This window comes from Coffea arabica, chromosome 2c (genome assembly GCF_036785885.1).
Source record: "Coffea arabica cultivar ET-39 chromosome 2c, Coffea Arabica ET-39 HiFi, whole genome shotgun sequence".
Lineage (NCBI taxonomy): Eukaryota > Viridiplantae > Streptophyta > Magnoliopsida > Gentianales > Rubiaceae > Coffea > Coffea arabica.
In genome coordinates this window covers 73,482,859-73,496,912 of record NC_092312.1, presented here as the reverse complement: position 1 = coordinate 73,496,912, position 14,054 = coordinate 73,482,859, and the positions used below count along the sequence as shown (strand labels likewise).

Genomic DNA, 14,054 nt, shown 5'->3' with positions numbered 1-14,054 from the left:
ATTCTTGCTAAAAATTTTGAGCTTCTTTGACCGACATTATCAGAGTTCAGAGCTGTAAATTCCCCCCTTTTTTGGGGGTAGAACAGAGCTGGAGAAGTCTAGTACTGGAAAAGTCTAATACATCTCTGATCTGTTCTAGAAGTACATAATCTAAAGCTAGTGCCTAGTAGGTTAACATTAGGATAATCTATTATCTACATTTGACCCCCAAAAAAATAAAGGGCAGAAATAGAGAGAGATCAACTGGTATGATACAACTGCTGATTATGATCTGTCATAAAACTTAGCTTCCAGTAGTAAATTTAGCTGTAGCACTTAGGGTGCGTTTGGTAGATGGGTTTTGAGACAAGAAATGGGATTTAGTTTCAATAGTATATATTTGGTTCGAATTCCACAATCACTATGACTATACTTTAGGTACGGTTACTATGGTAAATTGGGGAAAAACACCAGGTTTGATAAGAACACCACTGAGTATTTGATAACTTTACAGCAATAGATTTTAGCAATCAAAAGAAAATAAAGATTAATCTTGTATATAATGAAAATGTATGCATTAGCACCCTCCTCAGATGCAAGCCGCTTAATTTTTTTTTTGTTTGAATTCGAACTTCGTTTTTTGCAGATGTGGCATTATTATCAATCAAAGGGTATTAGCATATACACTATTAATGTATTCAAGATTAATCTAAAAAACAAAAAAATACTAGTAATAAGATAAGTGAAACTCCACTTTTTAATAGTTAATCATGAAACCCCCGAGAAGGAATCTATGAAATTCATTAACTGATTCCAATTGACCTTAAAACAAATATTATAGTATGTGGGTACGATTGAAATTAAAACTCATAAGTTAACTTATCGTGAAAGCCACAAATCAAGCACCTCCCCAGTGTAATTACACCTAAAGAATTCAAGGCCGGCCAAGAATGGCATTAACGAAAATGGGACTGGTGTAGTTCTTAATTATACCAAATGGAAAATACTTCTATTTTATTTACGAGGAAGAACAGGCCAAAGTTGATGATTATTTGATTTTGAGACACGGCTCAATTAGCTGAAAATATTGGACTAATGGACAAGAAACTTCCTTTATACTGCCAAGAGACCCGCCCCCAAAAAAATTGATGGAAAGAGAAAATTCAAAGATGATGCCTCAGTGAAAGCACTTTGGGATTTGGAGTAGCAGAAACCTGCTTCCCTGACATAAAAAGTTCTAAAAAGCCAAATGAAAACTTTCATTTTGAAAGAGAAGTTCAAGATTATATAATCCCACCCTTCATTTCGCCTATTATTGATTTTCTATAGTATAAGAAATTACAAAATTTTGATGGTGGTTATTGCCCTGCTTGGCTATTTTCTCTCTTGACCACCCTTGGAAGACGCCCTCCAATGGTCCTCAATAAAATCTTGGGATAATTCACAAATCTCACCTGAGGTTTATCTTAATATCAATTAGTATTCTTATAGTTTCAAAAAGCTCTCTTGCTTCCCTTGTCAGATTGACAAGACAAAGATTTCTCTGTCATAGCTAGGTAGTCAATTGATGATATTATCCTTCTAGAAATCTTTAATTGATTAACTAAAGTTTGCACAAAAAAAAAAAAAAAAGAATTTGAAGTGTACAAAAATTTAAGACAACAATTAGCAAAAGTACCATTTATAATTGCGACTTCTCTTTATTGCACTTACATCTCTTCCAATTTGTCTTTTGCCTATTAGGTAGGTTTTAGTCTTAATTGCTCCTCTAATATTTATATAAAGGATAGCAGGGAGGGTACAAATGGAAGTAAACTATTATCTCTCATTGTCTATGAATTTTTTAAAGCATGAGGAGTAGTGACAAATTATATATGTTACGAATCATGTCAATGGAGGGGAGGTAAAAGGCATTTTTGAGACCACGAGAATATTAAGTGATATTAAGACCAACCTCTGGGGAGGTTTGTGAAACTATATCCCTAAAATCTTAAAGGGTATTCAATCTCTCTGTAGTACTATACTACTCTTTAATTAAGGCCAACATATCTACTCTTTCTGACATTTTTCTTATAGAAGTAAGAATTTACCTTAAATAAATTTAATCCCCACAGTAACTTCAAAAGCCGGCAACTTTTGAATTCCTATGAGAGACTTATCTACCCAAACCCTTCCCCCTCCCAATACCGATGTGGGATAGAAAATCCCAAAGGGTACCCTGCTGCCAACATATCTATTCTCTGCACCAAAATATGAGGTTTCTAAATAAGGCTCCCACACCGAGGCAGCATTATCCAGACACTAAAAGGACTAAAAAAGGAAATATTTCAGTTGCATGTACAATTTTATTATGTTTGGTCAGTTTTGGATATAATAAGTTGAATCACTAATGTCATTGCTGAACTCAGAATTACCATTACTAGTTGTAAGGTAACTGAGTAGATAGATAGTCAAATCATATAAAGAATTGATCAAGCTAAATGGCTGAACAAATCTGTGAAGAGAAACCGCATTCTCCATAAATCCAACCGTCTTTTTGCACACAAAAATATGATTATTATCATTCTCTCCTCAAAAAACAAAGCAAAGCAAAGCAAAGCAAAGGCAAGAAGCATGCAGTTAAAGATTTTTGTAGGCGATGAAAATAGTAGTAATAATAATAATCTCTAACGCGTTGGCCAAGTCAAAGTGCCTTGCATGGAACGGATAGGTCATTGTTTGGTGTGTTGGGGCCAGCAAAGCATTTCCAAAATCTGCCAAGGAAGGAAGAGGAAGACATGCATAATTATATGCAAAAGGGACATTCCAATATTTCTTCAAGAAATGGAACTTCTTGCATTGTACGTAGAGTATATAAACATGCAACAACCCTACGTTGACGGCTTATCTATCTATCTATCATCAGGTCTCATCTGCTAGCATTCAAGCCATGATTACTTCGCATGAAAAATTTAGCACCAAAGCACAAATTATGATTAGTATAACTAAAGAACTTATAATTAGTACTATAATTTTGTGCACTAAATAAACTTAATTTCCATCTGGTGTACAAGTATTTCAAGAATAAGCACGTATATATCAGTAATTCTAGCATTCTAATTAAGTTACCATTTGAAGGTTAACCAAAATTTGTCTTTCTTGATCAAATTTCCTGTACACTAAATCTCGGGACTATACTACTGTCTAATTTACATTGTGGAAATGGGCAAATTAATTCCTATACTTGCTTCATACTGGATAACTTGTGACCAAATTTATATTGGCAATAAATCATTGCATCTGTTTTGAAAAGAAAAAAAAAAAAGAAAAAGAGGAAGAAATTATATATGTATAACCTTTAAGGCCACTTTCAGATTGATTTTTTATTGAGTCTTGTTTAAGTGTTGATCTACTTCCTCGGTACAATTCATTATCATTGATTCATTATCTAATGATGATTAGTCTTTGGTACGTACATAATGAGAATAAGAGGTTTAAGCCCTTTGTCCACAGCAGTTGTTTAATTGTTCCATCAACCAAGAGCACAGAGGGACCAGAAGGTGGCCTAAAGGGATGACAGATTTTATGCGTAAGCTTGAAAAAGTTACTTTCATTAATTTCCACATTTCCACTGCTTGTATATGGACAAGCAGCCTTGGGTAACAAATTATACTTCAATAGATCAGAAATCAGAATAGTATTAAAGAACCCTTCTTTTGTTTTTTTTTTTTGGGGTTGAGGGTTGGTGGTTGTAGTTATGCCTCTCCAAGGGAAAGTGATGGAAAATGATTTTCTTTTTCTTTTTCTAAGAAAATTGAAATCTGTGACAAGTATTACATCAATTTATGTCATAGTTGTTAGTAAATTTTTTTTTTTAAAAAAAGAAATGTTGTCAGATTTAAATAATTTTTTATGGATATGAAAAGCAAAGAATTATGATCAAATAGACCACAATTGATCTATTTGGCAAAAAAAAAAAAAAGGAGAGGATTCTTTAGAAAAGTTTGAAGGATTTGTTTGCTCACTTAGGTCCCTTTAGCAAAGATAGGTAGCCTTTCACTATGAGTAAGGTCTGAAGCCTAATCATGAGACAGTTGAATTGTCACAAGGATGTGGAAAAATTAATTGCAGGCTTCTCTAATGAAAACAGACAAATACCTTGAAAAATTAGGAATATCATGAATTTTCAACATCAGATGTGTTTGGTTTGACATGAATTTGATTTGAAAAGATGTGTTTGTCAAGAAGATTGGATTGACATGAAGATTTGTTTGTCAAGAATAATAATGGGATCCAAATGACATTATTCAGTTTTATATATTTTGTTATTTAGCATTGACAATTTTAATAGGAACTAAAAGGGAAATAAATTTCAAATGTACACTCAGTATTATTTCATTACGAATCTGCTAAAATGTGGCTTCATATATAGTATAGTTCATGGACCTTTAAGGAGGGAATAACGAAAGAATAAGTCCATAAACTACTTTTTTTAAGCCATAATTCAACAGATTGATGTTATATCATACAAAGTTTATTAGTAGTCTAATACTTCGATTCTACAAATAAATTACAAATTCGATTTGAAGTGAAAATTAAGTAAATTTTTGTATTCATCCCTTGAAAAATTAGAAACCCCTAAGAGAAGCGGCCTGCATCCATTCATCCATTATTAATAGGGGTGGCAATGGGGCGGGGGACACCTCCCCAACCCCCACCCCATTGCATTTTAATTCCCCCCGCCCCAGCCCCCGGCTTCCCCTGCTCCGCTTCCTCTGCGAGGGCACCCGTGGGGTTAAAAAATTTTAATATAATTAAATTTGAGCAAATAATCAAATACTAAAATATCAACATATTACTAAATTATTATTCATTGTAACTTTACAATTGAAACTCATAAAAATAATTAAACAAAGGTTATTTGAATACAATCTAATATGATAAAATAAATATAACTAAAATAATCAAGTTTTCACTTTTGATACAAATACAATCACTAAATTAATATTGTGTTTTTTTAGAAAAAAGTATTATTGTATTAAGTGTAGTTAGGAATTTAACATAAATGTATTAATAAATTTAGTATAAATAATTAATAATTTTTATTAATAGACATGTATAATTAGTAGTATAATTGATAATATCATTATATATATAATTATGTACATATATATTTTTTCAAACGGGTGGCGGGGCAGGGGGTGGGTACTCCCCCGCCCCCGCCCCAATGACCCCCCACGGGGCGGGTGCCCGCCCCCGTTGCCATCCCTAATTATTAATGTGTTGAAGCCATATTTTTCTAAAAAATAAAAGGAAAATATCCAAATATCCAAAAGGGAAATATCCCAATATACTATTTTTTATTATTTGTACTTCCACCATTTGTTTTATCATATAGTATAATGAATGAAAACTATATCATTAAAATGATTGAGGGAGTGTGAATAACAAAAATGGGAGTGTAAATAACATTTCCAAAAGAAAAAAAGTACAAAAGTGTTGAAACCATGTTAATAAGTTTTCAAAGGGGTGTGGTGCTGGATATGGCACTAAGCCCAATCTGACCGACTTAGTTTGAACTTGGGCTGTTTTGAAATCAAAAGCAATGCCTGATGAGTCAAGCACGATGGCCATCATGAAGAGTAGATGGAATACAATATTGGCCCAAACCTAAAGCTTTTTTCCATAGGCCTTTTGGTCGATTGTCCTTTTCACAAAAAAAAAAAAAAAAAAAAAAAAATTGGAGAAGAATGAGATTTAAGCAATTGGAATGCAAATGACAAGGGAAAATTGAATCCAAAATTTTTATTGCTGGTTGATCACCCACATGTAGAAGAAAATAAATGTTTTTTTTAGGAAAAGGAAAAGAAATAAAATACGATTCAAGATTGCAATTGATTCATGCTAGAATGCTTTGGAACAATTAACCCTATACATGCGAGAGAATTAGAGGTTATTGAAAATGTCAAGTTACTACGGCACATCTTTCTACAAAAAATTTCTAAAAATAGTAATCCAAACGGATACAAAATAGTAATCCATCCTGCCTAATCAAAAAATTTATTATCATTTCACAGCAGGCTGCGTTTTTTTAGCGAAAATGACAGACTAATTGGTAGAAGACAGTTTCATCTACGACAAGTTGAAAGAAGAACGGATAATCTTACTGACGAATGGAGAAGGATCGCGCTTCAAGGATTTTTCTTATCCTTTAATAATCGTATTCTGCATATTTTTGTTGCAAACATTGCAGTGTATTCAGGGTTGCAAACAAGTCGAATTGAGTCGAGTTTTAGCCTAATCAAACCGAATCTTGATTTAGTTTTATCGAGCTCGAACTCGATTTCTTGATAAAACTAAGTCTCGAGTTCGATTTTGATAAAACTAAGTTAAGATTCAGCTCGATTAGGCCAAAACTCGACTCGACTCGGCTTGTTTGCAGCCCTCTCGATGGGTTGATAATCTCGAGTTCGATTTCGATAAAATTAAGTTAAGATTCGGCTCGATTAGATCAAAATTCGACTTGACTTGGCACATTTGCAGCCCTCTCGATGAGTTGACAATTTTGAAATTCGAGCTCGAATTTGAGTTCAAAAAAATAAAAATAGTTATTTTATTTTTTAAAAAGTAAATAAAAAATATTTTTTTCTTAATAAATAATAAAATATTAAAGATATACATGTAATTTTACCATTAATATATATATATATATATATTCGAGTTTGCGAGCTGACGAGCTTAATATTTTGAGCTCGAGTTTGACTCGACCAACTCAAGATCGACTCACAACGCCACCAGTACTGCTGCACAGCCTCCTTCTTTGAGTGATAGGTCTCACAGGAGTCTCAGAATCAGCATGCTTCTTCGTACTTCGACTAGCCATTTTTCGGCACAACCACAAGCGGATGCTATGGTAATCAATTACTTATACTCCCTTCATCCCACTTTGATAGTTTTGATTTTTTTTTTTCACACAGTTTAAGAAAAAATAGTTAACTTTGTTGGAACAATCAATTTAGGTAGTTATTCTCATAAAATACCCTCACATTAATTAGAGTACAACTTTATGGGAACTTGAATTGATGGTAAAAAAAGAATAAACTCTCATTAAATGGAGTAGGTTTATAGTAACAACAACTTACATTGAATAAGGGTATTTTAGGAAAATTAAAATACAACTATATTTTTAAATTGAAAAATGGACTATAATTTGAGACAGACGAAAAAGGAAAACATGACTATCAAAGTGGAACGGATGAGTATCAAATTCTTTAACTGTTTCACCTTTTATGTCAATCATTAATAGTTTCTTTCCCCTCTTCGACGGTAGATTTACTCTTCTTCAATAGTTTCGATTCATTTGCAGCCATAAGTGTAATTGTTATATTAGCCAATTTGGATTTTGCAACTTAGTAATTGAATTACAAGAAGTCCACAAACTTAAAAAGTCCTGGTCATGCTGGATCATTACGTTTTTACTGGCTCGATTATGTACGTCATGCACGTAACGTCATTTGACAGCCAAGGGTCAACAAATCTCGCTGGCTGATTGATGGAGAAAGTCTTACATGAAACTGATCAACTTCTTCCTGCTCTTTAAGTACATACACATGTCTTCTTGCACCAAAATTAAATTGAACCAATAGCACATTTTTCGCAACCTGGAATTTGAGGTCACTTCGGATCTCCTCCTTTGTTGCTTCGCTGCTTCTGCTATGAAGGTAGGTAGCATATATGTAGCACCTAAATTAGATTTTTCTAATGCATTAATACGTATACCCCAAATATATATATATTAGATGATACATCAAATTTTCTTGGCTCAGATTTTTCTTTTCTTGACACAGAAAACTGAAGTGAAAGTGAACATTAACTGCCACAAATGTAAGAGTGAAGTGCTGAAAGCAGTTACCAAGCTTCAAGGTTTTGACCCTTTTCTTTCTTTAATTTAATAACCTGCTTTCCTGTGTTTTCAAGATTTTGACTCCAATGCCTAGACAGATTACTTAGAGATGTAAAGAGTGAAATGGGAAATGGTTCTGCAGCATAAATTCTTGTCAGTTTCTTGAATGGTTCAAGAATATATATATCTTTTTGCTTATGGATGTGCAGGTATTGATCAGGTGACAGCGGATGCGGCCAAGGGGATATTAACCGTTGTTGGTGAAGTTGATCCAGTGTGTGTAATTACTCGAGTGAGGAAGACAGGAAAAGACGCAGAAATTATAAGTGTTGGACCTCCCAAAAAACCTGATCCCCCTAAGCCTGAAAAGCCAGATAATGATCCACCAAAGCCTCTTCCCCTTTCTTGTCCACAATGCCAATATGTTGTTGTCAGCTATGCTCCCGATGATGGCAGAATTTGCTCCATTCTTTAACAACTGAATTCGACTTAGGCTTCTCTTAGTCTTTGTAATCTTTAACTCTTACCTCTCATGACAACTCTAGCTAAGGTGTGGGACACGAGTCCAAGTGCTCGTGCCCTGTTACCATTTTCATGTCCACTTTTTACACCATAAATGATATCCCCCTTCTTTTTCTCGGTTGATTTCTTTCAAGTATTCATGTAAGATTTTGCATACGTAGATTGTGTAACTTTGACATCTATTTGCAATAAATATAGGGAACTACCCCTGATTATGAACATGTCTGTTTTTTTTTTTTTTTTTTTTTTTGAGTTTCCTCAAAAACGTTATCCGTTCTAAAATCAGATGCTTTATCCGTTCTAAGATGATTCCAACCGTTTGTAACTCAAAGTCATCAAACCGTCAAGGGCTCCAAAGCTTGTTGGATTGCTTGAATAGACAGGGACAATGGGACGACCTCCTCTCTCTTGAAAAGAATTTCGATTCGTACATGTATTTGAGGCCACAACGAAGTATAGCCACTAGTCACGACTCTGCAAATCTGCTTCGTTTACCATTTCTCTTCATCTCTATTTCCAAGAAATTCCCAGCCACATGAAAAAGGACATGATCAATACCATTCTGCAATACTTAATCTCCCACAATTAGAATGAAAAAAAAAAAAAAGAATGAAAAGAAGAAGAAAAAAAAGAACTGCATTCAAGAGTTGAAAGCATATATGATAAGAAACTGGGACCTAGAGTAATGCTAAATGAATATGAAGAAGATACTAATAGACGAGCTGCACAAGTTTGATTACAACCATCTACGCATCATGATATTTTACTAGACAGCTAGAGGATGCAACCAGGACGAGCAAGGTCTGATTTACTCTCATATCTGGAGTCATAGTTCCCTAGAAATGTTGAAACTTGAATTTCCACTCTCCTTGCTGTGGATCGTAAGAAACCATCTCAGCACCTAGCTCGGCTGCCTTCTGTCTGAGCATCTCCTTGTATTTCTCAACCATCGGTCCATCTATGTATGCTTTCCTGCTGTTCTTGTCAATGCATCTGACGTTGAAGAGAGTTATCTCAGCTGGTCTATTAAGGCCTTGACCAATTGGTGGTTTCTTGCTCTCATCCATGTACACAATCACCTCTCCATGGTTAAACTGAATAAAAGACTCCAGGTCAAGTTCCCTCACATCTGTTTCCCCCAAAAACTTGATGCTGCCGTAGCCCTGTCTTCCAAAAACAAAGTCCTTGACACGAGCACAGAATCCTGGTTCAGCCCTTTCCCTTGCTGCTAATTCTTTGATTGGCGGTTTGGTATAACAGTCAGCACTATGGATCTTTGGCATGATAGCTGCAATATTAGGGTTCTGTCCAGCATTGCCTGCTACTTCTCCCTCTTCACCGTCTGCAACTTCTCCATCTTCATCTTCTTTTACTATAATATGAAAGCATCTTGCTGGAATGGGATTGTGATTGTAAATTACCCCATTAGTGCTCAAGTTGGATCCCACATAACGATTCTCGACAACTTCATCATTGCTTGTTTGATCTGATAATCCTATGAAACAAAGAGCGAAAGGATTTAGGAATGGAAGGCAATTAATTAAATCATCAGCCTGGAGAAGGAAATTAGATATACAAAAATCTGCTTTGGCATGTCCCTCTTTTTACTTCCAAATGCAACCATTAACCGGTAGTACATAATGTAATACAAAATTTTTTCAATAAGTTCTCAGTTCATTGTGCTGACTGACATTGCCAGATAACTCATATTATACATACTATAATGTGAAAAGTTATTATACAAGGTAGATAAACTGATATATTTTGTTTCGAGGATTAACAATTTGAAGAACCTATCTTCTCTAGTAGCAGAGTCATGCACTCTGCATGTTCTAGTATCATGTACACTTGGAATAAAAGAGAGCAATATTCAATGCATACCACTCTCATTCATATTATTGGATGGACCCTGCTGTCCTGATGATTCTTTTGCTTTATCATTCCATGGAGAGTCTTTAGTGGAATTAAAAACCTGAGGCCCAGGATTTTCCTTTGAAATCAACACATTATCCACCTTGAAAGTTGCTACCTTTTCTTCATTACAGAACACCTTAACCTGCAAGAAAGGGCTGTTAAATATTGAACATTCTTTACCACGGATGGCACATGGATTGGTAAATTAATCTATACTTTCTTCCTCCTAGGAAGACAAAAATTGATGGAAATTAGTGCAGAAGTGTTGGCAGGATGCCAGGAGCAAAGGAGAGTTCTAAGTTCAGGTTCTCCAAATTGTATCCTCACGATAAATTGCTATTTTCACCGTTCAACAATAATTTTGGAACTGTAATCTTTATATTATATCCGATTATGAGTAAGAGAAGAATGTTGACTTCCCATCAATATAGATCCTCTGGCTGAAGTGGATTTTTCAGATACATGCAAGAGAAAAGTCTTCAAAAACTCCATTGAAGAAGCATTCCTATTGACCTCATGCATTCCCTCTCATCAAATCTGGGGGTAAACAAAGCAGTAGCCTTCTGAAAATCTCATGCATTGACACTCGCCTAAACATGCAGGGTCTTGGCCTTTTCACTACAGTCAGCAAAGCTCAAGACAGCTTGAATTAAGATTGCAGCAGAACTTCAGCATTATGTTCTAAACTAACAATACCTATTTACAAATTTTTCCTGTAAGGACACTAGATTAAATGGTCTCAGTTCACAACAATCTTCCTTAATCCAAGTACTTAAGGATATCTAGCCTTCTAAACGTAACATAACAAAATAGTTCACAAGTATAACCTGGAAATCCAAATTGACATTCAAAACACTTGCGAGAATGCTAAAAGTCTAGAATAAATTAACATAATTCTGAATACTAAGAAAGTTTTACAAGTCAATACGGTTGTCAGGAGTTTCTTTCCACAGTTTTACATTTAAAAATTGGCTAGTTGCACCTCATCGTGTTGAAATTCATCTTGTACAAAAAATGAATTATGTTAAAGATGTTTTTTCTTTCGATTTTTTTTTCAAATAAGTTGCAAAAGTAGATGTGCTTATTGTTTCCCTTAGGTGGATCATCCACACAGAAAATGTTATGTTCCAAAAATGAATTATGTTAATGATGTTTTTTCTTTCGATTTTTTTTTTTCAAATAAGTTGCAAAAGTACATGTGCTTATTGTTTCCCTTAGGTGAATCATCCGCACAAAAAAAAAAACATTCACAGAGAATATAACCATCATGAAATACCCATGCTCCCTAGATTTGCTATCAGATTTTGAGACTTACATGTATGCCAGGATTCCCAAGTTGGACTGATAGTGTACAGCCAGGGTCATCAACTAAAATCTGCAGTTCAGGCTGTGACCTAAAAGAGTTTGAGCCGCTGGACTGAACGACTTCAGCAGCCAGAGAGGCTGTCCTGAAGAAACAGTATTAGCAATTAAACCCATCAATACAAAACAAGCTAACGCATAGGAGAGCATTCCGTAAGTAAAAGCTCAGACAGCTTCCTGAACAAAGCACAAAACAAGGGAATATAATAAAACAAAACATATTCTTACACCTGTGTACATGTATGAGAAAGAGAGGGAGAGGGAGGGAGGGAGGGAGAGAGAGGGATGTGAAACTTCCTGCCAATGTAAAATTGAAAAGGACTCATCCAGAATTTTCAGCAGTCCATGCATCTCAATGAGTTGATCATAGGCATTTTGATGGAAAGTTATCTATCAAGGTTTGAGAAAACATTCGGCAAAAAAAAAAAAAATAATCACCTGCACTTATGTAGCCAAAGATCTTTCACATAAACAGTTTATCAAAAAGTTGAATTACGACAGGGAAGGTCTGCTCATATGGAAAATTTTCACATAAAATGGATAAAAGAAAACAAAAGAAAGATGGTCAGTTAAATTGAGAGTTTTTAGGATGCACATACTGTAGCCCATTGATAACCTGACCACCTGCTTGGGTTGCCACTCTAGAGTCATTTGTTCCTTTGGAAGAGCAGAGAAGTCAAATGTTAGTTAAATGAAGATACAGAAGCAACTGACAAATTTTTACACATAGTTTGATACAGAAGTAAAAGGCAAGAACCCCCAGCTTAGAAGAGATGCACATGTATATCTTCAATTTTAGTAGTGATATGAAATTATGCTAAGCTTGAAAGAGTCATTTTATGATTCAACTGTTACTAATGCGAAGCATAGGTTATACTTACCAGAATGTAAATTCTGAGTCCGAAATGGAGTCTTCCCAGGCAAGTTGCTCCCACCAAAGCTTGATGCTAACTGGCCAAATGATGGTTTCTGGCTAGGGCCACAGGATCTGGTGTTTGATGGACGGACGTTTCTGGTGCCTGATGCTCCAAATGCAGGAGCACTTGAATATCCAGGTCCTATGTTGCTTGAAGCAGGATTCTCATGCACAGAACCAAATGATGATACCTGGCCAAAGCCAGTGGTAGTGCTGTTTGACAAACCAAAGCTGATGGTGCCTAATGCTCCAAATTGAGAGCCTGAGTTCCCGAGAATCGACTTTACATTCCGAGAGCCAAAAGGTGATCTACTACTAGACACACTCGCAGAAGAGCCAATGGATGCTGATTCACGGGTACCAAACCAAAATCCAAAAGCAGGTTGATCTGACGAGCTAAAAGTGACAAGGAGGGGAGCAACTTGTGTCTGTTGACATGGTTCCTGAGGGTTCTGATTAGAGGCAAAATATCCTACAAGAACATAGAAAAAGAAACCAACCGAAATTCTAAATAAAGCAGCGCAGATATAGATTATTATATATCTATACTCTACAAATTCAACTAGGTAGAACTACATATCACATCCTTGGTCACAAGTTGCATCATTGCAACGACTTCTAAGTTTAGAATAAGAAATAACAGGAAAGGAAAGACAATGAAGCTACTGCGAATCCCTATCTTAGAAGTGATAACTGTAAATAGTAAAAATGAAAATCCAACATCAAAAAACAACAATCTGCAATCACAATGCCTGTCCAAATATATAAAACATCATATGAAGCAAAGGGATTTTTATAACCTCCTGGGCTATTGAGGGAAGATGTACTACTGCTTGAGTTGTTAATTTGGCCATAAACCAACGAAGACCCTGAAGACGAAGGGCAGTTCATTTGCCCATGGACCGATGAAGACCCTGAACCTGAAGGGCTGCTGCTGCTGCTGCCTGACTGACCAAATACTGTTCAGAGGAGACTATCAGTTGGCGGTAATGTTCATTCCAGGAGATCTTGATGTTTATAGTATTACCAAGAAAAAAAGAATAGGCTGTGATCATGAGGCCCACTAATCGATAAACATCCAGAAACATGAGAAAGTACAAATATTTACAAGAAACCTCACCATGGATGCACCCCTGCATTCAGTAAAAGCGAATTTACACAAACATACAAAATGGGCTTCGGAAAAGGAAGGACTTACGGCTATTTTTGGAAGATTTGACCATCTTTGAAGATTTGATCAAACTGGCACAAAACAAGAGTGGCATGCAAATGCAAATGCAAATGCAAATGCGAAACCCACAAGCTTCACGTCGATCACTGTCTGAAGGGATTAAGGGGTTAAAACTTGAGAATGGGTGTTGAAAGTTGTGGGGTTCTGCAAAATGGGGTCTAAGAATACGAAGGCCGTCTGCAGAGTTTTGAGAAAGAGGAAAGACTGAAAAACTGAAGGCCGGGTGGCAATGGCAATAGCTTGAAATT

The 14,054-nt window shown here is 35.5% G+C and overlaps 2 protein-coding genes across 2 annotated transcripts; one reads left to right on the top strand and one right to left on the bottom strand.

The window, feature by feature from the left end:
* The first annotated feature begins 7,561 nt into the window (after nt 1-7,561).
* Nucleotides 7,562-8,604, top strand: LOC113723738 (heavy metal-associated isoprenylated plant protein 2). The gene is made up of 3 exons (XM_027246714.2): nt 7,562-7,679; nt 7,806-7,881; nt 8,071-8,604. The coding sequence occupies exons 1-3, from the start codon at nt 7,674-7,676 to the stop codon at nt 8,334-8,336; spliced, it is 348 nt and encodes a 115-aa protein (XP_027102515.1). The 5' UTR covers nt 7,562-7,673; the 3' UTR covers nt 8,337-8,604.
* A 418-nt stretch (nt 8,605-9,022) lies between these two features.
* LOC113727896 (uncharacterized) lies at nt 9,023-14,054 on the bottom strand. The gene is made up of 7 exons (XM_027252292.2): nt 13,774-14,054; nt 13,376-13,534; nt 12,541-13,047; nt 12,259-12,316; nt 11,613-11,745; nt 10,265-10,439; nt 9,023-9,878 (listed from the first exon to the last, which is right to left on the bottom strand). Exons 1-7 carry the CDS (start codon nt 13,838-13,840, stop codon nt 9,220-9,222), a joined length of 1,758 nt encoding a protein of 585 aa, XP_027108093.1. The 5' UTR covers nt 13,841-14,054; the 3' UTR covers nt 9,023-9,219.

Excerpts from the sequence above, each read along its gene's own strand:
- LOC113723738 (XM_027246714.2), top strand. Across the intron at positions 7,882-8,070 it reads AGCAGTTACCAAGCTTCAAG|GTATTGATCAGGTGACAGCG; the intron begins GTTTTGACCCTT and ends ATGGATGTGCAG.
- LOC113727896 (XM_027252292.2), bottom strand. The coding sequence starts at position 13,840 with ATGCCACTCTTGTTTTGTGCCAGTTTGATCAAATCTTCAAAGATGGTC. Across the intron at positions 13,535-13,773 it reads CAAATCTTCCAAAAATAGCC|TATTTGGTCAGTCAGGCAGC; the intron begins GTAAGTCCTTCC and ends TCCTCTGAACAG. Across the intron at positions 12,317-12,540 it reads GACTCAGAATTTACATTCTG|GAACAAATGACTCTAGAGTG; the intron begins GTAAGTATAACC and ends GCTCTTCCAAAG.